The following is a 26,974-nucleotide window of genomic DNA, read 5'->3' as shown; positions in this document are numbered from 1 at the left end:
TATCATAGGCTTCTGTGTCACCTGATAATTTATATGAATCCCATGCATTTTTCTTCTCTGCAATGAGTCTCATTAGTTCATTTGATATCCACTTAGGGCTAAGCCTTGAACAGTATTTCTTAGTTCAAAAAGCCTATTATCTTCTATAATTATTTCCTTGAATGCTTCCCATTTAGAATTTGCTGATGGTAACATCATCAGTTGGTCCGTTGCACAGAATTTAAAAAACTGTCTGAGGCCACTGTTATCACCTTTAACAAAGCAAATACCTTTCCTTTTAGCCTTGATGGTAGCTACATCTTTAAGTATATTCCACATCAATAAACTGTGATCACTGCCACCTTTTTATCTTTAGATTCTTAATAAATGAATAATTACAGAAAATGAGATCAAGAGTATTGCTTTATCTGGTTATTAGCATTAGCAGAGGCATAAAATGCAAGAATGCAAACTTATACAGCATCAGCCAAAAAAAAAAAAAAAAAACACCCTTCCCGTTTTACCCATCCATTCACTCCAAAAGTTTGTCTAGTTCAGCCTTCAATTTATTTAACTGTCAACTTCCACAATGGCAGAAGGAAGTTTGTTCCAGCAATCAACCACCTGCTAGCTAAAGACAAATTTCCACACATCTATTCTTTTTTTTTTTTTTTTTTATGAAACCCCCAAACATGAGACGTATTAGAACCTACAGTACTTAGTACTGTGCATGGGCTGGAGGGTGAAAGACAAAAGAAGATATTTGTTGACATTAGACAAGGAAGATGAAAAGTTGGTTCTGTGAGTTTAAAGTTGGACAGTAAATGGATGTTGGCTGGTGGCAGCATGTGTTTGGATTGTTTAGAAAGAGAGAGTGGGAATTATAGTAGCCAACTCAGAAGAACAGTGTCTATGGAAGTATCTGTAGAAAAGGCATGCAGCAGATACAAAACGTCTATGAGACAGCAAGTGAAGAGACTCAGTTAGAGATCAGTCATTAATTAACCTAACTGCCCTCTTCTGAATGGAATCTTCTCAGATTCCATTCAGAAGAGGGCAGTTAGGTTCAAAACCTCTCTCAGAAGTCTGAGAGAGGTTTTGGGGGCACCGCCCCAGATGTGAGAACAATAGGTAGAGCTGATTTGCGATTTGTAGAAAGTGAACAGCTGTTTGGAAGAAAAGTAATGCCGAGAGCAAAAGAGAAAACCAAGTTTTTTAGATGCAGAGGAAACAATATTTGTAATGTGCTTGTGCCAAGAGAGAGATTAGAAGTCAGAGGAATCCCCAAAAGAGATATATCATCTTGCCTAGAAATCGGAGTGTCACCAAAGATAAGCATAGGAGCAGAAGAATCCTTTTTGCAAGATATAAGACAGGACTGAGTTTTAGAAGGATTGAAATTAACTAAGTTGTCTTTGCCCCACTGGAGAATTACATGGAGATTAGCATTTAAGGAATTGGTAGTGGATATTTGAGAAATTGAAGCTGATTGAGCAGGGCAAGTTTCTCAAACTGGAAAGTGGAATGCAGTGTGCTATCATCAGCAAAACTATGGATAGAATTTCTGGTCAATAAAAGAAGGCCATTAATATGCAATGAAGGAAAAGAGTGGAGGGAAACAACTGAACCTTGGGGAGGGACACCAGCATTAGGGGAAGAGTTAGAAGAGAGAGAGCCATCTACCATCATCCTCAATGAGCGGTCAGAGAGAGAGAGAGAAAACTGGATAACCAATTACAAAAAACAGTTGGAAAACCATAAGATGGAAGCTTGTTTAGAAGACCTCAATGCCAAACACGACCGAAAGCCTTTGAGATGTCAAGAGCAACTGCTTTTCCATTGAATTTGTTAATAAATGGGTAGCATAAGCTAGAATATCACAAATGTCTACAACTTTCTACAACTGTCTTTCCTCAATTTGAATTTATGTTCCTCGACTGCAGAATCTGAGCAAGAGGAAGAATTCCATCAGCAAAACCATTCAAGGTGTTGTACACCACAATCAGATCACCTCGCAGGTGCCTAGTTTCTAGACATTCCAATTTGCAGAACTGAAGCCTTTCTTGGTAACAGCAACACTTTGTTTCACTCACTAATTTCATTGCTCTGTACTCGTTCCAGTAGCTCTACATCTTTCCTAAAATGCGGCCTTCAGACCTCTATGCAGTACTCAAGGTGTGGCCTGACCATTGCCTTATATAAGGCAATAATCACCTTCTTATCCCTACTAGAAAAATTCCTATACAGGCAACCCCTGTATAACATGGTACTTCTACAACATGGTTTCGCTCTAACACCACTGATAAATTGCGGCCATCCTTCCACAATATGGTACTTATATAACACAGTTTCGGTCTAACACGGTTAAAAAATTGGGTCAAACCTCGCATAACACGGTATTTTTTAGCTTTTTTGCAGGAGAAATCCTGCTATATTGGATGTAATTTTTCGACATTTATTGTGAATCCCCGCTGTTGACTCACTAGTCATTATGCAAAAAAGATTATTGGTAAATCCCTGTATTTTATTTTGATGGGAAATCCCCGTGTTAGGTTCTGTGCTATTGAACTTGTGCTTGTTTGAGACCACAAAAAATTGACTTCGAAGCGTGCAGTTTGTGCGACTTTTAAGATTATTGTAAGATTATTTTGGCTTTTATTTGATCCTTTATAAATTTCTCCGGGTATGTATTATTAAATTTTGTTCCTAAGAACCTTATTGGAATAATTTCTTTGTCGTGAATTAAATTCCAGACCTAAATTATGCCTAAGGAAAGTAAAAAAGCACCCCCTCAAAAGAGATTTTTCAATTGTGGACTGGATCGGAATCATAGCTTTATTGCTCAAAGAAGTAAAACCATCAACAATAACTGCATGGTGAAAAAATGTATGGCCAGAGTCAGCTCGTTTAGGAAATATGTTCGAACCGGCAGAAAATGGAATCGATGTGATAGTAGAACTTGCTAAGTCGGTAGGAGGGGAAGGTTTTGATGATAGGACTACTGGAAACGTTCATGAATTACTGGTAGAAAAAGAGGCTGGCAAAGTGGATTTGGTGGAAATGGCATCGGATGTAAACCAAATCAATTAAGAGGATGATAGCACAGATCAAAATTCTGAACTTCCAAATTTTACACTAAAAAGCATACAGGAAAGGCAGCCGAGCAATTAGAATCTTATTTTTTGAATGCAGATTCTTCGACTGAAAGGAGCACACAATTTAAAAGGGAGCTTCGAACATGCTTAGCTCCATACCAAGGAATTTACAAAGATCTATCAAACAAACCGAGATTGCTGATTTTTTAAAGAGAGCAGAAGATACACGAAAGGTAGATACTGCAGAATAAAGTTCAGACGGTGAAGATATTCTGCAACAGAGAAAATATTTTCGTTTGATTGTGCTTAGTAGCGATGAAGAGGAAGAAAATTAAATGAACATACATTATCTGACTTATGTGTACAGGCCGACCATCACTAATCCGGCCACCAGTAATCCAGTTCCACCGCTAATTCAGACATAATTTCCACGAACGTAATTTCAAATTTCCCCAATTGGCGCACCGACCTGCCATTACTGTTTTGGTGGCATTGGTTGCATCAGCTGTTGGAGCAAACTCGTAAACACTGGCAAGCCATTCCCACTTGTTTTTCTGGATTTATTATTATAACCTGCTCACATTTAGCCCCAGCCATGGTTTTAATGCATAAAGGAAGTGCCTCTTGTGGTGTAAAGCGCAAACACCATACATTGTCCATAACAGATAAAGTTGAACTTCTGAAAAAATTCGACAGCGGTGTGTCTGTGAGATGTTTAACTGTGCTTGATTGTAAATTCCACAATTTCTCTCAGTTCCTCTTATTTTAGTAATTTTCTTTTAGCCATTCCTTTTTAGATATATATATATATATATATTTTACAACACTTGTACAAACTTGCGGAAAAACACAACACAATATGATGGATATATATATATATAGTGTGCTGACGAACTTGTTTTCACAAAATCTCTAACAATAGTGACAAACTTATTGCGACATTTGAGAATTTATTTTATCGTAATTAGTTTTATTGCAGCGCATGCAATAAACTAATCACAAACAACCTTCATATGTATGCCATAATAGCATCACATGTATGTGGCCAACACGGCTTCTCAAGATTTAACTTACTGGGCCACGTCGGCCACATATATGCGACATAAAAAAAAAACACTTTTTTTTGATATTTTAAGCGAAAAAAACGACAACACTGACATTACAATATTTATTTTAGAATTACTAATCAAATTATTTGCTAAATATTTTTTGGCCCCTGGGGTAATTTTTTTCTTAAACTAGCTTGGCAGTCAATGTGTTAAAGGTAGGACCAGAATGAGGTGGTTAGCTGTTGGGTAAACTGTATGTGCTAAAATAACCATCGGTGATCCAACAAACTCACTAATCAGCACCCCACAGGTCCCAACACTGCAGGATTAGTGTTGGTCGACCTGTATTATAGTTTGTAAGATGTTTGTTCAGTTATTACTTTTTTTAATAAAATGTAATTTTCCAATTTATAAAAATATGGTGTATTTTTGTTAGCTTTTGGAACATAACCCCCTTTTTGTACTGGTTCTTAGTCCTGTATAACATAGTTTCGCACTACATGACCTTTTATAGGAACCTAACTACCGTGTTATACGAGGGTTACCTGTATATCATTGACAAGACCCCATGTGCTACTCTTGCAGCCTGTCTGCACTGCTCAGAAAACTTCATATCAGACTGCACAATTACCCCCCAGGTCTTTTTCATTCTCTACTACCCTGAGTATAGTACCGCGCAGTTGATATGCTACTCTGGGGTTATTGTTACCCTTATACAGTACCTTGCATTTGTCAATGTTAGACTTCAGTTGCCACCTCTCAGCCCATCTGCTCAACTTTTCTAGATCCTGTTGCAGTAGCATACTGTCCTTACTGTCATTAACAACCCTACCGACCTTTGTATCATCTGTAAACTTAGACATTACACCTGATATAGCTTCATCAATATCATTGATAATTACAGAAAATAACAATGGGCTCAACACGGACGCCTGGGAGACACCACCAATAACATTAGTCCAAAAAGAGCAGTGACCATTGATTACCACTCTCTGTCTTCTCCCACTCAACCATCCCTTTATCCATAGCAGCAACTTGCCCTTAATACCATACTGCTCCAACTTGTACTGTAGTCTTCCATGTGCAACAGTATCAAAGCTTTCCTGAAATCCAAGTATGTGATATCAAATTTTTTTTGCATCCAGATCTTTTGTGGCCACATCGTAGTATCCAATAAAATTGGTCAGACAAGACCTCCCCTTAACAAAACCATGTTGTGTCTGATCTATTACTTTGGAAAACAGGCCTTGAGCTTTGGGTTGCATATCACAAAACTTTCTAGCGACGACCGACAAACTGAATTAACATAAATTTAAAATAACTGAATTAACATAAATTTAACAAATTTATTAAAATAAATAAATAATATCTACATAAAATGCTAAAACAGATATAAAATATAAAATACAATAAAATATGGACAAAACTAATAAAATATACAGTAGCTTTCGAGACGAAGTGCCTCTTCATCAGCTTAGTTGATAAATGGTGTATTGCAGCATATATATTGGTTAAAACAGCAAAAGTCAACTGAGCATGTTCATGCATCATGAGTTTGGTGTTGGTAGAGCAGAATTATGTATATGTGACAATCGCTAGCACTCATTGCACTGCAAAACAGTACATTCCATAACAAGGTGTAAATGCACTCCCCCATTTGCAATTCATGGTACTATTGCTGCTAGCTATGTGCACTGCCTCAAACCATGAGCACTGGTGGTAACCACATGAATAGTCAACAATTTCAATATCTCATCAGGGATCAAGGTTATGCTGGTCAACCCAGTAATGCTCAATGACCACGGAGCATTCAAATTAGCAGTTCGAAGAGCCACCTTATGTTCAGAAACCCGATCTTTCAATCTCCTGGTGATCTCACCTATATAACATCCCCCACAATCCAGACATCATGGACATAATTCACAGTCACTGAGCATTATTGGGTTGAAAAGCATAATCTTGATCCCCGATGAAATACTGAAATCAACTATTCACGTGATTACCGCCAGTGATCGTGGTTTGAGGCACTGCACATAGTTAGCAGTAATAGTACCATGAATCGCAATAGGGGAGTGCACTTGTACTGCATTATGGAAGCTACTGTTTTGCAGTGCGATGAGTGCTGGCGATCGTCATATATATGTAATTCTGCTCTACCGACCAGACTCATGATGCATGATCATGCTCAGTTTACTTTTCCTGTTTTAACCAATATATATATATATATATACTGCAATACATCATTTACCTACTAAGCTGATGAAGAGGCACTTCGAGTTGAAAGTACGGTATGTTTTATTAGTTTTATTCATATTTTATTGTATTTTAATGTTTTTATCGTATTTTATATCTGTTTTAGTATTTTATGTAGATATTTATTTATTTTAAATTTATGTTAATTCAGTTTGTCAGTTGTTGCTAGAAACTTTTGTGGTGTGATGTGTTACTGCAGTCTCATCTAGATGATCCTGCAATGCTTCTTTAACCAGTGGTGCACTATGGCCTTAGTTGCCTATGCGACTGACCGACCAACCAACTTCTTTAACCAGTGACTCCATTATTTTCCCTGGAAGAAAAGTTAAACTAACAGGCTGTAATTAGTTGTCACCTTTCGATTCCCCTTTGTGAATTGGGGATACATTTGTAGATCTCCAGTCCATGGGGACCTCCCCTGATGATTATGAAGGACTTCCCCCTGATCCTTGGATCAGGGGAGGTCTTTCATAATCATGGTTAAGAGCCAGTTTACTTTACTTTCTTTGCTGCATCCTTACTTTACTTTCTTTGCTGCATATAACTGGATAGATCCCAGTCACCCCAGGTGCCTTCCTTATGTTTAACTTCAACAATTTCTCCTCCTCCTTTTTTCTCTCGGTTATTACAAAATAATTTAACTCCCTGTGGAGTTTGATAAGCTTCTAGCCTCCACTTCCCTACAGAATTCTTCACATGTGAATGTAGGTGCAAAATACTCATTCATTTGTCAGCTATCTGAGCAGGATCATCAACAATCGAACCATTTAAATATCAAGGTGGACCAATCTGATTCATCCCCTTCCTTCTAGGGCTTACATAAGTAAAGAAGTCTTTATGGTTTTTCTTTGCATTCTTTGCCAAAGATTTCTCATAATCTGCTTTTGCTTGTCTAACCGCCTTTATAACTTAATTACAGACTATTTTATATGTACCATAGGCATCTGTATCTCCTGATAATTTATATTCATTCCATGCATTTTTCTTCTCTGCCACGATCCTCTTTAGTTTATCTGACATCCATTTAGCCTAAACCTTGAACAGTATTTCTTAATTGGCATGAACAGTCTAGGAGCTTCCAAGATTAATTCCCTGAATGCTACCCATTTAGAATTTGCTGTTGGTAACATCATCAATTGGTCCCACTGTATAGAATTTGAAAACTGTCTGAGACCACCGTAGTCACCTTTACGAAAGCAAAAACCCTTCCTTTATCCCTGATGGTAGTTACATCTTTGAGTAAATCCACATCACACACTGTGATCACTGCCACCTAGTGGTTTCTTTATCTGCAGCATAATCTTGATCCCCGATGGGATACTGAAATCATCAACTATTGCATATATTACATATACTTAATGTATATTTTTAAGTATATTATATATACTTAATGAATGAATAATCACTGCTGATAAACAGATCAAGAGTGTTACTCCCTCTCATTGCCTCTCGAACATGCTGCTGTAGAAAACACTCATTCGATAATCAGATCAAGAGTATTGCTTGATCTGATTATCAGAAGATAAAACCAATAAATCCACAAAAATCTTTCTAGTGCGAATAACCAACTCACAAGTTTCAAGGGAGATCTCTGTGGGCTGGAGATGTGCAAATGTATCTCCAATTCACAAAATTAGACTCAAACGATGAAGCGAGTAATTTCAGATTTGTAAGCTTGATTTCCTGTTCCAGGAAAAATAATGGACTTGCTGGTTAAAGGAGCAATATAGGACCATCTAAACAGGAATACAGTTATATGCATGTGACAGCATGGATTCGTTAAGGGTAGATGTTGCCTGACATCTGATTGAATTCTAAGATGTGGTAACAAAGGAACTGGATGCAAAAAATAATTTTGATATCATATATGTAGATTTCAGAAATGCATTTTACATTGTTGCATATAAAAGACTGCTGTACAAATTGGAAAGTGTGCCATTAGGGGTAAGTTATTGCTATAGATAAAGTGTTAGGGAGAAACCAGAGAATGGTTATCAATGGGCACTGCCATTAGTCATTAATGTCATTAGTGGAATTCCTCAGGATTCATTATTGGGCCCATTGCTATTTTCAGTTTTTATCAATAATACGGATGAAGGCATATCAAGCTGAATGCATCAGGTTTGAAGATGATACACAGGGTAGTAAACAACATTAATCAGGGCACAGTGCAACAAGATATAGAAAAATAAGGCAGACAAGCTGATATGGTAATTAAAGTGCAACAGTGACAAATGCAAAGTACTGCACATGGGTAGCAGTAATCTCAAAATAATATACTAACTGTGTGATGCCATATTTATGGGAGTACAAAAAATACCAGGGATAATTATGGAGTCAGTGAAGTTCTCTGAGCAGTGCAGATGGGCTGCTAGAACAGCTAATAGGGTTTTGTCAGTGATATATTTAGGAATTTTTCTGGCAGGGAAAATGAGCTCATTATCCCATTATTTATAACAGTCTTTAGGTCACTCATCTTACGTACTGTATACAGGTCTGGAAGGCTAATTTTTAAGAAGAATTTGGATAATCGTTTGAATGAGGGCAGAAAAGAGCAATAAGATTAGTGATGGAAACAAAAATGTATACTTATCAAGATAGATTTCAGTTCTGCAAATTACACTACAAAAATAATGCATCAAACAAGATAATTTGTTATTAATGTGAGAACTAAACTCAACAAGATAAATGGATAGGGTCAAAAATTACCTCCCTGTTTTGGAACAACAAACAATATAAATCTTTCATGGAAGTTTATCTGTAGCATGGATGAAAACACTTTGTAAATTCCGCCGGTCTCCTACTTTTAATATCATTAGTTGTACACGTTGGCACTAATGATATTAAAAGTAGGAGACTGGCGGAATTACATAACAAGTACAGGTCACTGTTGAAAAAAGCCGTGAATTAGGGTTGAATTTGAAAGTGTCTGCAATTCTGCCCAGATACGATAGGAGGGAGTATACGATGAGAGCCCTGTCGATCAATTCGGCCCTGGAAAGATTGTGCAAGGCTCAAGGGGTAGAATTTTTTTCAGCCTGGTCTGCACTTGTTAACAGGAGAGACTGCGTCTACAGGGATGGAATACACTTAAATAGAAAGGGTGCAAGAATGTTTGCTGATGCTATCGAGGCAGTGTTAGGTGGGTCGGAAAACTGCTAGATTGGGGGGGATACAAGGACTAATAGATTAACAGTAGCCACTGGCAGAGGTGAAAGTGATTCTTGTAATGCTTCTATTGGAATGAGCAGCAGCCTGGAAAATAAGATGCAGGATATTTCAGAAACTGCTGGGAATCATTGGGGTAAAAGTAAACACATGGGTTGTGTTAGGGTAGCTAAGAATAGAAACAGGTGCATGTATACTTGCGTGTACACCAATGCTAGGAGTTTAGTAAATAAATTTGATGAATTTGAGGTATTGCTCAAAACATCAAAGGTAGATATTTTTGGGATTTCAGAGACATGGTGTCACACAGATATAAGGAATGCAGAACTGGAATTTGGGGAGTACAATGTCTACAGAAAGGATAGACAGGATAGGAAGGGAGGAGGGGTTATGCTATTAGTTAAGAAATACATAAAATCCAAGGAAGTGAAGCCAGTCGACATCGCTGGACAGTGCAGTGTCGAGGCAGTTTGGTGTGACATAAGAATGGGATATCAAAATTGAGAGTAGGAGTGTGCTATAGGCCTAATGACTCTGATGAGTATAATAAGAAACTGTACAGGGAAATAGAGTGGGCCAGTTAATCAGAGAGTCTTATAATGGGGGATTTTAATTTCCCAGATATTGACTGGAATTTGGGGGCTGGTCACTCACACACTAGCAAGGCTTTTGTGGATTTATTGGATGATTGTTTTCTACATCAGCATGTTCGGGAGGCAACTAGAGGGAGTAATACTCTTGATTTGATTATCAGTAGTGATTCTTCATGCATTAAGAATCTGTAGATAAATTAACCACTAGGTGGCAGTGATCACAGTGTTCTGAAGTGGGATTTACTCAAAGAGGTAACTACCATTAGGGGTAACTACCATTAGGGGTAAAGGGAAGGGTTATTGCTTTCGTAAAGACGATTACGATGGACTGAGGCAGTATTTAAATTCTATACAGTGGGACCAACTGATGATGTTACCAACAGCAAATTCAAAATGGGAAGCATTCAAAGAACTTATCTTGGAAGCTACTAGGCTTTACATACCAACTAAGAAATATTGTTCAAGGTTTAGGCCTAAATGGATGTCAGATGAACTAATGAGACATATGGCAGAGAAGAAAAATGCATGGGATACATACAAATTAACACGTGACACAGAAGCCTATGATAGATACAAGTTGATCTGTAACAAAGTTACAAAGGAGGTTAGGCAGGCGAAGGCAGATTACGAGAAATCTTTGGCAAGGGATGCAAAGAAAAACAGCAAAGAGTTCTTTACTTATGAAAACTCTAGAAGGAAGGGGAAGAATCAGATTGGTCCACTTGATATCGATAGGTCAACTGTTGATGATCCTACTCGCGTAGCTAACAAACTAAATGAATATTTTGCATCGACATTCACACATGAGGAGTTATTCAGCGAGGGGAATCTTGTAATAACTGAGAGTAAATTGGAGGAGAAATTGTTGAAGATAAACACAAGAAAGGCACCTGGGGTGGATGGGATCTATCCAGTTATATTAAAGGTAGCAGCAAAGGAAGTAAGCAAACCCTTAGCCATAATTATGAGAGCTTCCTTGGACTCAGGGGAGGTACCCATGGACTGGAGATGTGCAAATGTGACCCCCAATTCACAAAGGAGGATCAAAGGCCGACAAGTAATTATAGACCTGTGAGTTTAACTTCTGTTCCCGGAAAATTAATGGAGGCACTGGTTAAAGAAACACTGAAGGATCATCTAGACACGACTTCAGTTATAGCTCAGACACAGCATGGTTTTGTTAAGGGGAAGTCTTGCCTGACCAATTTGATTGGATACTATGATGCAGTCACAAAAGAACTGGTTGCAGGGAATAACTGTGATATTATATACTTGGATCTTAGAAAGGCTTTTGATACTGTTGCACATGGAAGACTGCTGCACAAATTGGAGCAGTGTAGCATTGGAGGCAAATTGCTGCTATGGATAAAGGGGTAGTTGAGGGGGAGAAAACAGAGAGTGGTAATCAATGGACACTGCTCATCGTGGACTAATGTTATTAGTGGAGTCCCTCAGGGTTTAGCGTTGGGTCCATTATTGTTTTCTGTATTTATAAATGATATTGATGATGGTATATCAAGCTTAATATCCAAGTTTGCAGATGATACGAAGGTTGGCAGGGTTGTCAAGGACACTACTGACACTATGCTGCTGCAACAGGATCTGGAAAGGTTGAGCAGATGGGCTGAGAGGTGGCAAATGACGTTTAACATTGACAAATGTGAAGTACTATATATGGGAAACAGCAACCCCAGAGCAACGTATCAACTTTGTTGTACTACACTGACAGTGGTAGAGAATGAACGGGACTTGGGGGTGGTTGTGCAGGCAGATATGAAATTCTCTGAGCAGTGCAGACGGGCTGCAAGAGAGCTCATGGTGTATTGTCAATGATATATAGGAATTTTTCTAGCAGGGATAAGGAGGTGATTATTCTCTTGTAAGGCAATGGTCAGGCCACACCTAGAGTACTGTATACAGGCCTGGAGGCCTCATTTCAAGAAGGATGTAGAGCTGCTGGAACGAGTATAGAGAAGGGCAACAAGATTAGTGAATGGAACAAAGGGCTGCTCTTATGAAGAAAGGCTTAAGTTTTGCAAATTACAGTGTCTGGAGACTAGGCACCAGCGAGGTGATCTGATAGAGGTGTATAAAGCCTTGAATGGTTTGAGCATGCTCAATGCTGATGGGATTCTTCCTCTGGCTCAGAATAATCACCGGAGAGGGCATAATTTCAAATTGAGGAAAGACAGATGTAGGATAGACGTGTGGAAATTTGCCTTTAGCCAGCGGGTGGTTGGTTGGTGGAACAGACTTTCATCCCTTGTCATGGAAATTGATAGCCTAAATAAGTTTAAGGCTCAGCTGGACAGGTATTTCGAACGAACAGAGGGGTGAAGTGGAAGTGGTTATTTTTTATTTATTTTTATTTATTTTTTTGGCTGATGCTGCATAAGCTTGCTTTCTTGCATCAAATTCCTCTACTAATTAGCATTATCATTAGTAGAGGCATATGATGCAAGAAAGCAAGCTTATTCAGCATCAGCCGAAAAAAAAAAAAAAAACACAACCACTACTCCCATTTCACCCCTCCGTTCGTTCGAAATACCTGTCCAGCTGAGCCTTAAATTTGTTTAGGCTGTCAACTTCAACAACAAGTGATGGAAGTCTATTCCACCAACCAACCACCCGCTGGCTAAAGGCAAATTTCCGCACATCTATCCGACATCCGTCCTTCCTCAATTTGAATTTATGCCCTCTCAGGTGATTATTCCGAGCAAGAGGAAGAATCCCATCGGCACTGAGCATGCTCAAGCCATTCAAAGCTTTATACACCTCTATCAGATCACCTCGCGATGCCTAATCTCCAGACTCTGTAATTTGCAAATTGTTTGTTATTTGGTTTTTAGGAGCATTAGCAACTAAGGCCATATTGCTCCGGGATATGCGGTGGTCATTCCCTGACCTTTCCGCATCCTCCGTATTTGGTGGTGACGGGCTCGAACCCCGGTCTAATCAAGAAGCGTGTTCTACGCACTGCTGCTCCTTCCCACCTGGCTACGGAGGCGCCCGTAATTTGCAAAACTTAAGCCTTTCTTCGTAAGAGCAACCCTTTGTTCCATTCTCTGTACCCTTCCATCTTGTTGCCCTTCTCTGTACTCGTTCCTGCAGCTCTACATCCTTCTTGAAATGAGGCCTCCAGACCTGTATACAGTACTCAAGGTGTGGCCTGACCAATGCCTTATACAAGGGAATAATCACATCCCTATCCCTGCTAGAAAAATTCCTGTATATCATTGACAAGACACCATGAGCCACTCTTGCAGCTCGTCTGCACTGCTCAGAGAACTTCATATCTGCCTGCACAATTACCCCAAGGTCCTTTTCATTCTCTACCACTGTCAGCGTAGTACCACAGAATTGATACGTTGATCTGGGGTTACTGTTTCCCATATGTAGTACTTTACATTTGTCAATGTTAAACTTCATTTGCCACCTCTCAGCCCATCTGCTCAACCTTTCCAGATCCTGTTGCAGCAGCATAGCATCAGTAGTGTCCTTAACAACCCTGCCAACCTTTGTATCGTCTGCAAACTTGGACATTAAGCTTGATATACCATCATCAATATCATTTATAAATACAGAAAACAACAATGGACCCAACAGTGAACCCTGAGGAACTCCACTAATAACATTAGTCCACGTTGAGCAGTGTCCATTGATTACCACTCTCTGTCTTCTGCCACTCAACCATCCCTTTATCCATAGCAGCAATTTGCCTCCAATGCCACACTGCTCCAATTTGTGCAGCAGTCTTCCATGTGCAACAGTATCAAAAGCCTTTCTAAGATCCAAGTATATAATATCAAAGTTATTCCCTGCATCCAGTTCCTTTGTGACTGCATCATAGTATCCAATCAAATTGGTCAGGCAAGACTTCTCCTTAACAAAACCATGCTGTGTCCGAGCTATAACTGAAGTCGTCTAAATGATCCTGCAGTGCTTCTTTAACTAGTGCCTCCATTAATTTTCCTGGAACAGAAGTTAAACTCACAGGTCTATAATTACTTGTCGGCCTTTGATCCTCCTTTGTGAATTGGGGTTACATTTGCACATCTCCAGTCTATGGGTACCTCTCCTGAGTCCAAAGAAGCTCTCATAATTATGGCTAGGGGTTTGCTCACTTCCTTTTCTGCCTCCTTTAATATAACTGGATAGATCCCATCCACCCCGGATGCCTTTTTTATGTTTATCCTCAACAATTTCTCCTCCACTTTCCTCTGAGTTATTAGAAAATCATCTAGCTCACTGCCAATGTTTACTTCACCTACGACATTCCCCTTCCTGAATAACTCCTCATGTGTGAATGTAGATGCAAAATACTCGTTTAGATTGTTAGCCACCTGAGCAAGATCCACAACTCTTGAACCATCAACATCCAGTGGACCAATCTGATTCATCCCTTTCCTTCTTGAGTTTAAATAGGTAAAGAACTCTTTTCTGTTTTTTTTTGCATCCTTTGCCAAGGATTTCTCATAATCTGCCTTTGCCTGCCTAATCTCCTTTGTGACTTGGTTACACACCAACTTATATCTGTCATAGGCTTCCATGTCACCCATTAATTTGTATGTATCCCATGCATTTTTCTTCTCTGTCATATGTCTCATTAGTTCATCTGACAACCATTTAGGCCTGAACCTTGAACAATATTTCTTGGTTGGTGTGTAAAGCCTGGTAGCTTCCAAGATTAGTTCCTTGAATGCTTCCCATTTTGAATTTGCTGTTGGTAACATCATCAGTTGGTCCCACTGTATAGAATTTAAATACTGTCTCAGACCATCATATTCGCCTTTACGAAAGCAAAAACCCTTCACTTTACCTCTGATGGTAGTTACCTCCTTGAGTAAATCCCACTTCAGTACACTGTGATCACTGCCACCTAGTGGTTCCTTTATCTGCAGATTCCTTTATATGCATGAAGAATCACTACTGATAATCAGATCAAGAGTATTACTCCCTCTAGTTGCCTCCTGAACATGCTGGTGTAGAAAACAATCATCGAATAAATCCACAAAAGCCTTGCTAGTGTGTTTGTGAGTGACCAACCCACAAATTCCAGTCAATATCTGGGAAATTAAAATCCCCCATTATAAGACTCTCTGATTTACTGGCCCATTCTATTTCCCTCTACAGTATCTTATTATACTCATCAGAGTCATTAGGCCTATAGCACACTCCTACTCTCAATTTTGATTTACCTATGCTTATGTCACATCAAACTGACTCGACACTGCTCTGTCCAGCGATGTCGAATGGCTTCACTTCCTTGGATTTTATGTGTTTCATAACTAATAGCATAACCCCTCCTCCCTTCCTATCCTGTCTATCCTTTCTGTAGATGTTGTACTCCCCAAATTCCAGTTCTGCATTCCTTATATCTGTGTGACGCCACGTCTCTGATATCCCAACAATATCTGCCTTTGATGTTTTGAGCAATACCTCAAATTCATTAAATTTATTTACTAAACTCCTAGCAGCCGACCGGGCTAGCCGAGTGGGTAAAGTACCTGCCCGGCAACCCAAAGGTCGTGGGTTCGATTCCCGCCTCGAGCTTGGATCAAAGTACTGCAAAAACCTTGGGAGGTGCAATATGGCCACAGAAGCCGATGCGCCAACAACTTCCAAATCAAAAAAAAAAAAAAAAAACTCCTAGCATTGGTGTACATGCAAATATACATGCACCTGTTTCTATTCTTAGCTACTCTAACACAACCCATGTGTTAATTTGTACCGCAATGACTTCCAGCAGTCTCTGAAATATCCTGCATCTTGTTTTTCAGGTTTCTGCTCATTCCAGTAGAAGCAGTGCAAGAATCTCTTTCACCTCTGCCAGTGGCTACTGTTAATCTATTAGTCTTTGTCTCCCCCCAAGCTAGCAGTTTTCCGACCCACCTAACACTGTCTTGATAGCATCAGCAAATATTCTTGCACCCTTTCTATTTAAGTGTATCCCATCCCTGTAGAAGCAATCTCTCCTGTTAACAAGTACAGTCCAGGCTGAAAAAAATTCTACCCCTTGAGCCTTGCACAATCTATCCAGGGCCGAATTGATTGACAAGGCTCTCATCATATACTCCCTCCTATCGTGTCTGGGCAGAATTGCAGACACTTTCAAATTCAACCTTACTTCACAGCTTTTTTTCAACAGTGACCTGTACTTTTTAAGTAATTCCACTGGTCTCCTACTCTGAATATCATTAGTGCCAACGTGTACAACTATATCACCTTTTGTGCCCTTAAAAGATGATATCCGCTCTACAACGTCTTGCTAATGCTAATGCTAATGCTAAAATAATAAGAGGAGTTTTCTTCAAAATAGGATGAAAACACTGTGCTAATTTGATATGTGTTGTGGTTGCATTATGCAAAATTGAAAAAAATTGCTTTGCAGTTATTCTACACAAGTGGAAATACAGTGCATACACTTACCAGTTTTAAGGGATTATAAATAAATAAATAAATTTTGTGTTTATACTCCAGGATGACCACATAAGGTGGTTTGGCAGAACAACCTTATGTGGTCATTTTTCAGAACAAAATGACCTTGCCATTAGTATGGGAAGTCCATTGCAAGTGAATTCTCTTTACACATGACAAATCATTGCTATTAAGGGATCAATATGCTTGCGACATAGAAGAAGAAGAAAGAACATGCATAAGATGTAATACAGAGATATTAATAATTCTATTGAAAACAACAATCATATTCATAACAATTATATGTTTCAGTGAGTCGTACAGTTGAAACAGGCTCAATCAGTCTGTAATGATTGATTAGAAAAATGTCACAGCAGTTCACAAAAAAAAAACCATAAAAGGTGTATTTACCAAAATATTACACTTGGTAAATTTACCAAAATATTACACATTAAGCTTGCAATTCTAAAATTGGAGCTTGGTTAGAATATACCTATTAAGTTATTAAATTACCAACTACAAATCCCAATTAAAGCTGGCATGGAATCAAATTCTGCATTTTTACCAAATGAGGCCATTACTTTTTATGGATGAAGCAGAAGACATACTAATAGAAACTTAATCTATAAACAATTTTGATTCTAATTACAATGAGAGTTGTGACAACAGTAATGAAGATTGATTAAGTAGTAAAAAATGCAAGCAAGTTTAATGCAAAAGCTTCAGGCATGTGACAAACTATAAACATTAGTCTACAGGTTGGCAAAAAGCCTCATCTGTGTGCATAAAAATGAACTAATTTGCAAAAAAAAAAAAAAAAAAAAGGATCATCTCATATGGGAAATCTGGCACTGACTGTAACTCACTGATTTGTGATCCGTGCTGCTGAAGATCAACTATGACACCATAAATAAAAATAAATAAATAAATGATAAAATAAAATAAAATAAAAATAATAAATAAATTAAAAAACCCACCCATTTGAGACCATGCATAGATACCTACCTTATTCATTTTACTTTTACACTTACGTGTACACCTCAACTAGGTCTCTTCTAAGGTGCCTGGTTACCAAACTCTGCTTGTTATTTGTTTGTTATTTGGTTTTTAGGAGCATTAGCAACTAAGGCCATATTGCTCCGGGGGTATGCGGTGGTCATTCCCTGACCTTTCCGCATCCTTCTTATTTGGTGGTCATGGGCTCGAACCCCGGTTTAATCAAGAAGCATGTGCTATGCACTTCTGCTCCTACCCACCTAGCTACAGAGGCACCTGAATTCTCATGATGGCTTGTGATGTTCATTGGTTTTTGGAGGTTGGTGGCCGCCATCTTTCCATAATTCTTTCCAACTCCCTTGACACGATATGAGAGTTTAAGGTATGATTATTTTAATTAATAGCTATTTTAACTTGATTTATTTATGACTGTGCATGGGGGGTAAGTTCATATTATAATCATTCACGATTGAGTGTTGAGAGATTAACAGTCCTACTAAAAAGGTGTGAGGTTTTCACCTAGAATTTAAGATTATTATAATAATAGAACTTATTGGCTTCATAGTCCCTTTTGATTTGAATTATTTATATGTATGTACACCAATGAGCCAAAACATTATGGCCACCTACCTAATATGACATTGGTCCTCCATGTGCAGCCAAAACAGCTCGTACCCGGCGAGGCATGGACACTAAAAGATTTCTAAACATGTCTTGTGGTATCTGGTACCAACTCGTAACCAGCAGATCCTTTAAATCCTGCAAGGTCCGTGGTTGAGACGCCACAGATCGGAGTTGCTGTTCCAACACAAACCACAGATGCTCAATGGGATTGATGTCTGGGGAATTTGGAGGCCAGGGTAATACCTGAAAGTCTTCCTCATGTTCCGCGAACCAGTCTCGAACAATCCGGGCGTTGTGGCATGGCACATTATCTTGCTGAAAGACGGCACTGCCAGAGGGGAAGACTGTTGCCATGAAAGGGTGTATCTGGTCAGCAATGATGTTTAGGTAGGTGGTAAATGTCAGAGTGCCCGACACATGGATGACTGGGCCCAGGGTATTCCAACAGAACATTGCCCAAAGCATGACACCGCCACCACCGGCTTGTTTTCATCCCTCGGTGCATCCAGGTGCTATCACTTCCCCAGGTAAACGATGCTTTTTTTTTTTTTTTTTGGTAGTTGTTGGTGCATCGGCTTCTGTGGCCATAATGCACCTCCCAAGGCTTTTGCAGTACTTTGATCCAAGCCCGAGGCAGGATTCGAACCCGCGACCTTTGGGTTGCCAGGCAGGCACTTTACCCACCCGGCTAGCCCGGTCGGCATAAACGATGCACACGTACCCAGTCATCCACACGGTGCAATAGGAAATGTGATTCATCGGACCAGATGACCTTCTTCCAATCACTCAAAGTCCAGTTTCGATGCTTGCGTGCCCATTGTAGGCACTGTCGACGGTGAACTGTGGGCACTCGGAGCGGCCTGCGACTACGCAGCCCCATTTTCAGCAGTGTTCGATGTGCTGTGTGTTGTGACACATTACTCCTGTCACCAGCATTCCAATTACTAGCGAGTTGAACCACAGTCACCCTTCTGTTGCCACGTACCATCCAGGAGAGCCTTCGCTCACCTCGAGCATCGATGAGTTGCGGTCATCCAACACCTTGCTGGTGGTTCGTGGGTTTTCCCTCCTCAGACCACTTTAAGTAGGTACTAACCATGGCTGACCATGAGCACTCCACGAGTCATGCCGTTTCGGATATGTTCTAACCCAGTCGTCTGGCCATTACAATTTGGCCTTTGTCAAACTCGCTTAAGTCCGCTGCCTTTCCCATCTGAAGAACAGGAGTAACACTGATTAATGGAGCTCAGTATCAGGTGTTTTTTTATACCGTGTCCTGACCCGCGCCGTAGTTCACCTGCAGTTGCTTCGATTTTCATAACGACTCGCTGGTCATAATGTTTTGGCTCATCGGTGTATGTATTAACGCTTAACTGACATGAGACCAAACAGCTGGGTCGCACCCCTTGCAGTTTCACATGCCTTCAGATCTGCTTGCTGGTTCACATGTACTGTTTATTTGAACTCTGTGAGAAATAGGAGATGCTTTCCACTGTGCATTATATTGTGTGGACATCTCAAGTGGGTAGCCCGTGGAAGTGAATATGTTTTATCCTGTAGTGATGTGAAACTGCCTAATAGATAATTAGACCTGCTGTAATTTAACACCCTTTTGTATGTTTTCTTCATTATGTTCAAAAAAGAAGAACTATATGAAAGTTTCTGAATAATACAGGATTGCAAGTATTACAATACAGGACTGCAAGCATAATATTTAAAATTGATAAGAAAAAAGAACTCAGATAACAAAGAGAAATTTTTAAAATTAATAAAAATCTTATATTCCAAACTAAATATTCATATTATTATTATACTTATGTAAACTTTTATAAACACTGCACTGCACTAAATTGGGAATATAGGTGTTAGTCCAATCGAAGTCCTTGTAAAATACTCTTCCCACATATTAGAACTTTTTTTTGGGTTTATATTCATAGAAGCCTGTCAAACAATGTTTTGACAGTTTGTGCCCTGAGACCTGGTTTGTGGAGCTCATTGGCCATTGAATCACACTGGCATTTCGAGTAGGTGGCCTGGAGAGCTTAAATATCGTGTCACACTGTAATTATGTTTTTTTACCTCATTAAAAAACAATATAAAAATATTTAAAATTTATCTTAAACATAATTGTTATTTACATTGCACCAAGCATCTTCACAAATCATAATCAACCGGAGAAATAAATGGCATAAATGTAAACAAATGGTATGAGACAAGCATTAAAAAACACAATATCAGAAATACTGATTTTTTTCCATTTTTGTAATATAAGTGGTAGTACCATATTAATAATAATAATAATAATAATAAAAAAGAGGTGGTCACCCCACATTAATTTTTTCTTTAATATCATGGCAGTAAATGTTAAACATATTAAGTGATTTTATATTATTATAATCCTATTCTAATTTATAACATGACTGTTAAAACAGGCTTGGTTTTTAATGGAGTTTCTTGAAAAATAGAATTTATTAATTTGCACTGATTAAGCTGTACTGATTGATCATACATACCTCTTGATTAATCAATATAGCTATCTTAGGGAAGGCACATATTATGATCTCTCTCCTTATGGATCTTTATCAAGGAGTGAAGTAGAATTATTAACAAACAGACTTGTGATATTTCTAGTAATGAGATAAAATCTTCCATGGAGAGGAATTAAATATTTCTTCAGTGAGGGTTAACTAAAGACCAACCAATATTAAGTAGTGAGAGTAAACCCCCCTCCCTACTCCAAGTCCAGTGATCACTTCCAAGAAATGCATTAAACACATAAGTCAAGGAATAGAAGTATACTGTAATAATACCTAAATTTTTGTATATTAGACAATTATCTGTTGAATTAATTCCTTCTATGGGGCCCTTTAAAATCTCTGTAAATATAAAAGGATCCCTCAGTCAGAATGGTTGAGAAGTGCCAGACTAAGGCTTATGAGATTATAAGGGGAATGTTCTTCATACTGAATATATATGATAGGACTGAAAAGTTCCAGGATTAAATTTTTATATAATATTTAGAGATAATTACTCAGTGAATTTTTCAAAATACTGACCTGGACTACTTATATTTTTCCCCCGTAGTTATATAATTGCGGAAGCTTCTTTGAAGTCCTTTTCTGAATGTTTCTTGATTGCATTTGTTATAGCTCATAACTTTTTTCAAAAGACAATCAACCCTCTAATGAGCTCTTTAGTTTGATTTACAAAATAAGTCATATGGTTCAGGAGAAAGCAAATAAGGAGGATATTGCAGGACAGTTTCCTGAAAAGGGATTTATGAATTCCTTTCAACCTGAACTTTTTTTATTTCCAGGAGAAGATACATAATACTTATATTCAGAAATTCATAATGCTTATTTCGCTATCATTTTCAGAAATTCTGGACCATGATCACAAATTTCAACCACTTCTTTTGAAAATTCAGCTCTTGAATTACAATATGATATTTCAACTTGAGAGGCTGTCTTCAATTCTTATTTCAAAATTAGCTGGAATAATGCTTCTAATGTGGAGAAAAAGTCATCATTTGTTGAAGAGCAAGGTTCCCCCCCCCTGATATTTCATCATCCTCAGTAATACTGAAGCCATTTATGAAGCATTTGTATCCAAATATTCTGTCTTCATAACACTTTTCTACAGTATGCTTCAACAATCAATTCTAGTCTCTGCAGCTGACTTCTCTAACAAAAAGTGATATTTTTATAGATTATTCAAAATGTAACATTCTAAAAAAACAGTATGAAATTCTTTACCATGTACAACAGATAAAAATAAACCTTTGCACATGAGTAAACAAAATGCCATCCGCTGCAAATAAATCTAGACATTCTAGGTCACAAAATTATAATAAATTTTTTCCTATTTAGTGTTCAAATTTTTAACATAAACACACACAGATAATGTGATTTACACAGACAGCCTTAACTGTAATTTTACCTTGATATCCAAAATGAAATCCATGAAGTGATCATAAGTATTACTTTTTTTCTTACACTTCAAGCAGATTACTAAGAAAAGAAAACTTTAGTCATCACATTATTTAATAACAATGTGTAAATGAAATGCAATAGACTGCAAGATTTTTTACAAATAAGAAAATCAGTAAGAAATATGGCAAAAAAGTATAATGTATCTAATGTATTAAGATTTAACTGTAAACATAATTTACTGCTTAACAGTCTTTTCATGTTTTTCCATGAAAACATCCAAAAATTTAGTATAATTTCTAAAACTTGTCTGTGCCCCAAATAACATTTTTTATTTATAGTACAATCAAAACCAAATTTACCATGCATATGAGCTCCAACTGGGAGTTTAATTTCAGCCATCTTGAAACAACTCAGCCATTAGAATTATAGATGAACATGGTACTGTTTTGTTTACAATTTGATTGAAGCAAAATTTGCAGGTCTTTTTAATAAGCTCAGGGCACAGTGTTAGATATTTTTATTTTTATCTGCTATCTTGAAACAAGGTGGCTACCATTAGTTATAAAAGCTACCTGCTTAGAACTTATGTTATTAGTGTTACTGGTTTTGAGGAGCATCAGTGACTTAGACCATACTGCTCTGCTTTGTATTATGATTGTAAGTGTATGTTCACAGGTCATTTTGTGAGGGATGAAAAATTACTCTCTCCACCTATATATTATTTTACAGTTCAATCCAGACCAAATTTACAACACTTGTTACAAAAAAAAAAACAATGATATAAAAACAACTGGAATAACTACTTTCAGAAGGCTAATGGGAAAATTATTTTTCCATTATATTTTACAATAATAAAAAAAAAAAAAAAAAAAAAAAAAAAGAGAGAGAAAAAAGGAACCTACCGACACAGTCAAAGAAATCTTTGTCTATGCATTTGTACAAAAAGTAAAGCACATGTTGCTATTATTAAAATGACAAAAATAGTAGCCAAATTATGATTACAAAGGGGAGGCAGCATTATTTTATGGACTAATGTACTTATATGTCTATTTGTAGCTTAAGACAAAACATCAAAAAGTGCAGTGCACATGCCAAATACAAAAAAGTCAATTTCAGAACTGATAGATACACTTGCCTGCTTATATATGCATTGTTAATATTTTAATTAGATTATTGCAGGAAAACCAGACTGTACAAGGTTACACAGGAAAACCATTAAATGATTTTCTTCTACATAATAAAGTATATTTTCAATCTTTTATTTGTCTACCTGCATGTAACCATTCCCTCTGCTGATTATATTAGAAGCTCCATGGCACTGTTAGCAACCATAGCATTGATGATAGACCTGACATTGCATCACAAACTTAGCATTAGCATTAGTAGAGGCATATGATGCAAGAAAGCAAGCTTATTCAGCATCAGCCAAAAAAAAAAAAAAAAAAAAAAAAAAACACACACACCACTCCCATGTCACCCCTCCGTTCGTTCAAAATACCTGTCCAGTTGAGCTTTAAATTTGTTTAGGCTATCAACTTCAACAACAAGTGACGGAAGTCGGTTCCATCAACCAACCACCCGCTGGCCAAAGGCAAATTTCCGCACATCTATCCGACATCCGTCCTTCCTCAATTTGAATTTATGCCCTCTGAGGTGATTATTTTGAGCAAGATGAAGAATCCCATTGGCATTGAGCATGCTCAAACCATTCAAAGCCTTATACACCTCTATCAGATCACCTCGCCGGTGCCTAGTCTCCAGACTCTGTAATTTGCAAAACTTAAGCCTTTCTTCGTAAGAGCAACCCTTTGTTCCATTCACTAATCTTGTTGCCCTTCTCTGTACTCGTTCCAGCAGCTCTACATCCTTCTTGAAATGAGGCCTCCAGACCTGTATACAGTACTCAAGATGTGGCCTAACCATTGCCTTATACAAGGGAATAATCACCTCCTTATCCCTGCTAGAAAAATTCCTGTATATCATTGACAAGACACCATGAGCTACTCTTGCAGCTCGTCTGCACTGCTCAGAGAACTTCATATCTGCCTGCACAATTACCCCCAGGTCCTTTTCATTCTTCACCACTGTCAGTGTAGTACCGCAGAGTTGATATGTTGCTCTGGGGTTACTGTTTCCCATATGTAGTACTTTACATTTGTCAATGTTAAACTTCATTTGCCACCTCTCAGCCCATCTGTTCAACCTTTCCAGATCCTGTTGCAGCAGCATAGCATCAGTAGTGTCCTTAACAACCCTGCCAACCTTTGTATCATCTGCAAACTTGGACATTAAACTTGATATCCCATCATCAATATCATTCATAAACACCGAAAACAACAATGGACCCAACACTGAACCCTGAGGAACTCCACTAATAACATTAGTCCACGTTGAGCAGTGTCCATTGATTACCACTCTCTGTCTTCTGCCACTCAACCATCCCCTTATCCATAGCAGCAATTTGCCTCCAATGCCACACTGCTCCAATTTGTGCAGCAGTCTTCCATGTGCAACAGTATCAAAAGCCTTTCTAAGATCCAAATAGATAATATCAAAGTTATTCCCTGCATCCAGTTCTTTTGTGACTACATCATAGTATCCAATCAAATTGGTCAGGCAAGACCTGCCCTTAACAAAACCATGCTGCGTCTGAGCTATAACTGAATTCTTGTCTAGATGATCCTGCAGTGCTTCTTTAACCAGTGCCTCCATTAATTTACCTGGAACAGAAGTTAAACTAACAGGTCTATAATTACTTGTGTCAGCCTTTGATCCTCCTTTGTGAATTGGGGTTACATTTGCACATCTCCAGTCTATGGGTACCTCCCCTGAGTCCAAAGAAGCTCTCATAATTATGGCTAGGGGTTTGCTTACTTCCTTTGCTGCCTCCTTTAATATAACTGGATAGATCCCATCCACCCCAGGTGCTTTTTTTATGTTTATCCTAAACAATCTCTCCTCCACTTTCCTCTCAGTTATTACAAAATCATCCAGCTCACTGCCCATGTTTACTTTACCTACATCATTCTCCTTCCTGTATAACTCCTCGTGCGTGAATGTAGATGCAAAATACTTGTTTAGATTGTTGGCCACCTGAGCAGGATCCTCAACTGTTGAACCATCAATATCCAGTGGACCAATCTGATTCATCCCTTTCCTTCTTGAGTTTAAATAGGTGAAGAACTCTTTTCTGTTTTTCTTTGCATCCTTTGCCAAGGATTTTTCGTAGTCTGCCTTTGCCTGCCTAATCTCCTTTGTGACTTGGTTACAGACCAACTTATATCTATCATAGGCTTCCATGTCACCCATTAATTTGTATGTATCCCATGCATTTTTCTTCTCTGCCACATGTCTCATTAGTTCATCTGACAACCATTTAGGCCTAAACCTTGAACAATATTTCTTAGTTGGTATGTAAAACCTGGTAGCCTCCAAGATTAGTTTCTTGAATGCTTCCCATTTTGAGTTTGCTGTTGGTAACATCATCAGTTGGTCCCACTGTATAGAATTTAAATACTGTCTCAGACCATCATAGTCACCTTTACGAAAACAAAAACCCTTCCCTTTACCTCTGATGGTAGTTACCTCCTTGAGTAAATCCCACTTCAACACACTGTGATCACTGCCACCTACCTAGTGGTTCATTTATCTGCAGATTCTTAATGCATGAAGAATCACTACTGATAATCAGATCAAGAGTATTGCTCCCTCTTGTTGCCTCACGAACATGCTGATGTAGAAAGCAATCATCCAATAAATCCACAAAAGCCTTGCTAGTGTGCGAGTGACCAACCCACAAATTCCAGTCAATATCTGGGAAATTAAAATCCCCCATTATAAGACTCTCTGATTTACTGGCCCACTCTATTTCCCTGTACAATATCTTATTATACTCATCAGAGTCATTAGGCCTATAGCACACTCCTACTCTCAATTTTGATTTCCCTATGCTTATATCACACCAAACTGACTCGACACTGCCCTGCCCTGTCCATCGATGTCGACTGGCTTCACTTCCTTGGACTTTATGTGTTTCTTACCTAATAGCATAACCCCTCCTCCCTTCCTATCCTGTCTATCCTTTCTGTAGACGTTGTACTCCCCAAATTCCAGTTCTGCATTCCTTATATCTGTGTGACACCAGGTCTCTGATATCCCAACAATATCTGCCTTTGATGTTTTGAGCAATATCTCAAATTCGTCAAATTTATTTACCAAACTCCTAGCATTGGTGTACACGCAAGTATACATGCACCTCTTCCTATTCTTAGCTACTCTAACACAACCCATGTGTTTATTTGTACCGCAATGACTCCCAGCAGTCTCTGAAATATCCTGTATCTTGTTTTCCAGGCTGCTGCTCATTCCAATAGAAACAGTGCAAGAATCACTTTCACTTCTGCAAGTGGCTACTGTTAATCTATTAGTCCTTGTATCCCCCCAACTAGTAGTTTTCCTACCCACCTAACACTGCCTCGACAGCATCAGCAAAAATTCTTGCACCCTTTCTATTTAAGTGTATCCCATCCCTGTAGAAGCAATTTCTCCTGTTAACAAGTACGGTCCAGGCTGAAAAAAATTCTACCCCTTGTCCATGTATGGTGATTTTAATTTCTTATACACACCCATTAGCCTTATGGCCATGAAGAGCTTTCCACACAGTCCAATTTACCTAAATGTATAACTGATTGGGTTAAAATATATTCTTTCTCACTTTCTCTCAGTGTGATATATAGCTGGAAAAGCATAACTGGATCTGCTGACAAAGTAGTACTATTTCTCAGCTTATGTATGCAGTCTTGAATTGAAGTTTGTTGTAGTTTTCAAAATAACAGGACTAAAGCATAATAAATGTAAAGCAGTGACCA

At 38.3% G+C, this 26,974-nt stretch overlaps 1 protein-coding gene across 1 annotated transcript in view; it reads right to left on the bottom strand.

Annotated features, from left to right (window-relative positions):
- The window catches only part of LOC150076379 (ubiquitin carboxyl-terminal hydrolase 36-like), a 334,558-nt gene that overhangs the window by 101,994 nt on the left and 205,590 nt on the right, over positions 1-26,974 (bottom strand). Inside the window, exon 8 of the mRNA XM_090387341.1 lies at positions 22,114-22,184. Within this exon, the coding sequence (XP_090243467.1) occupies positions 22,114-22,184 (71 nt within the window). The remainder of the gene's footprint in view (positions 1-22,113; positions 22,185-26,974) is intronic.

This window comes from Mastigoproctus giganteus, chromosome 13 (genome assembly GCF_048544385.1).
Source record: "Mastigoproctus giganteus isolate SK-2022 chromosome 13, ASM4854438v1, whole genome shotgun sequence".
Taxonomy (NCBI): domain Eukaryota; kingdom Metazoa; phylum Arthropoda; class Arachnida; order Uropygi; family Thelyphonidae; genus Mastigoproctus; species Mastigoproctus giganteus.
This window is presented reverse-complemented; position numbering and strand designations above follow the sequence as displayed.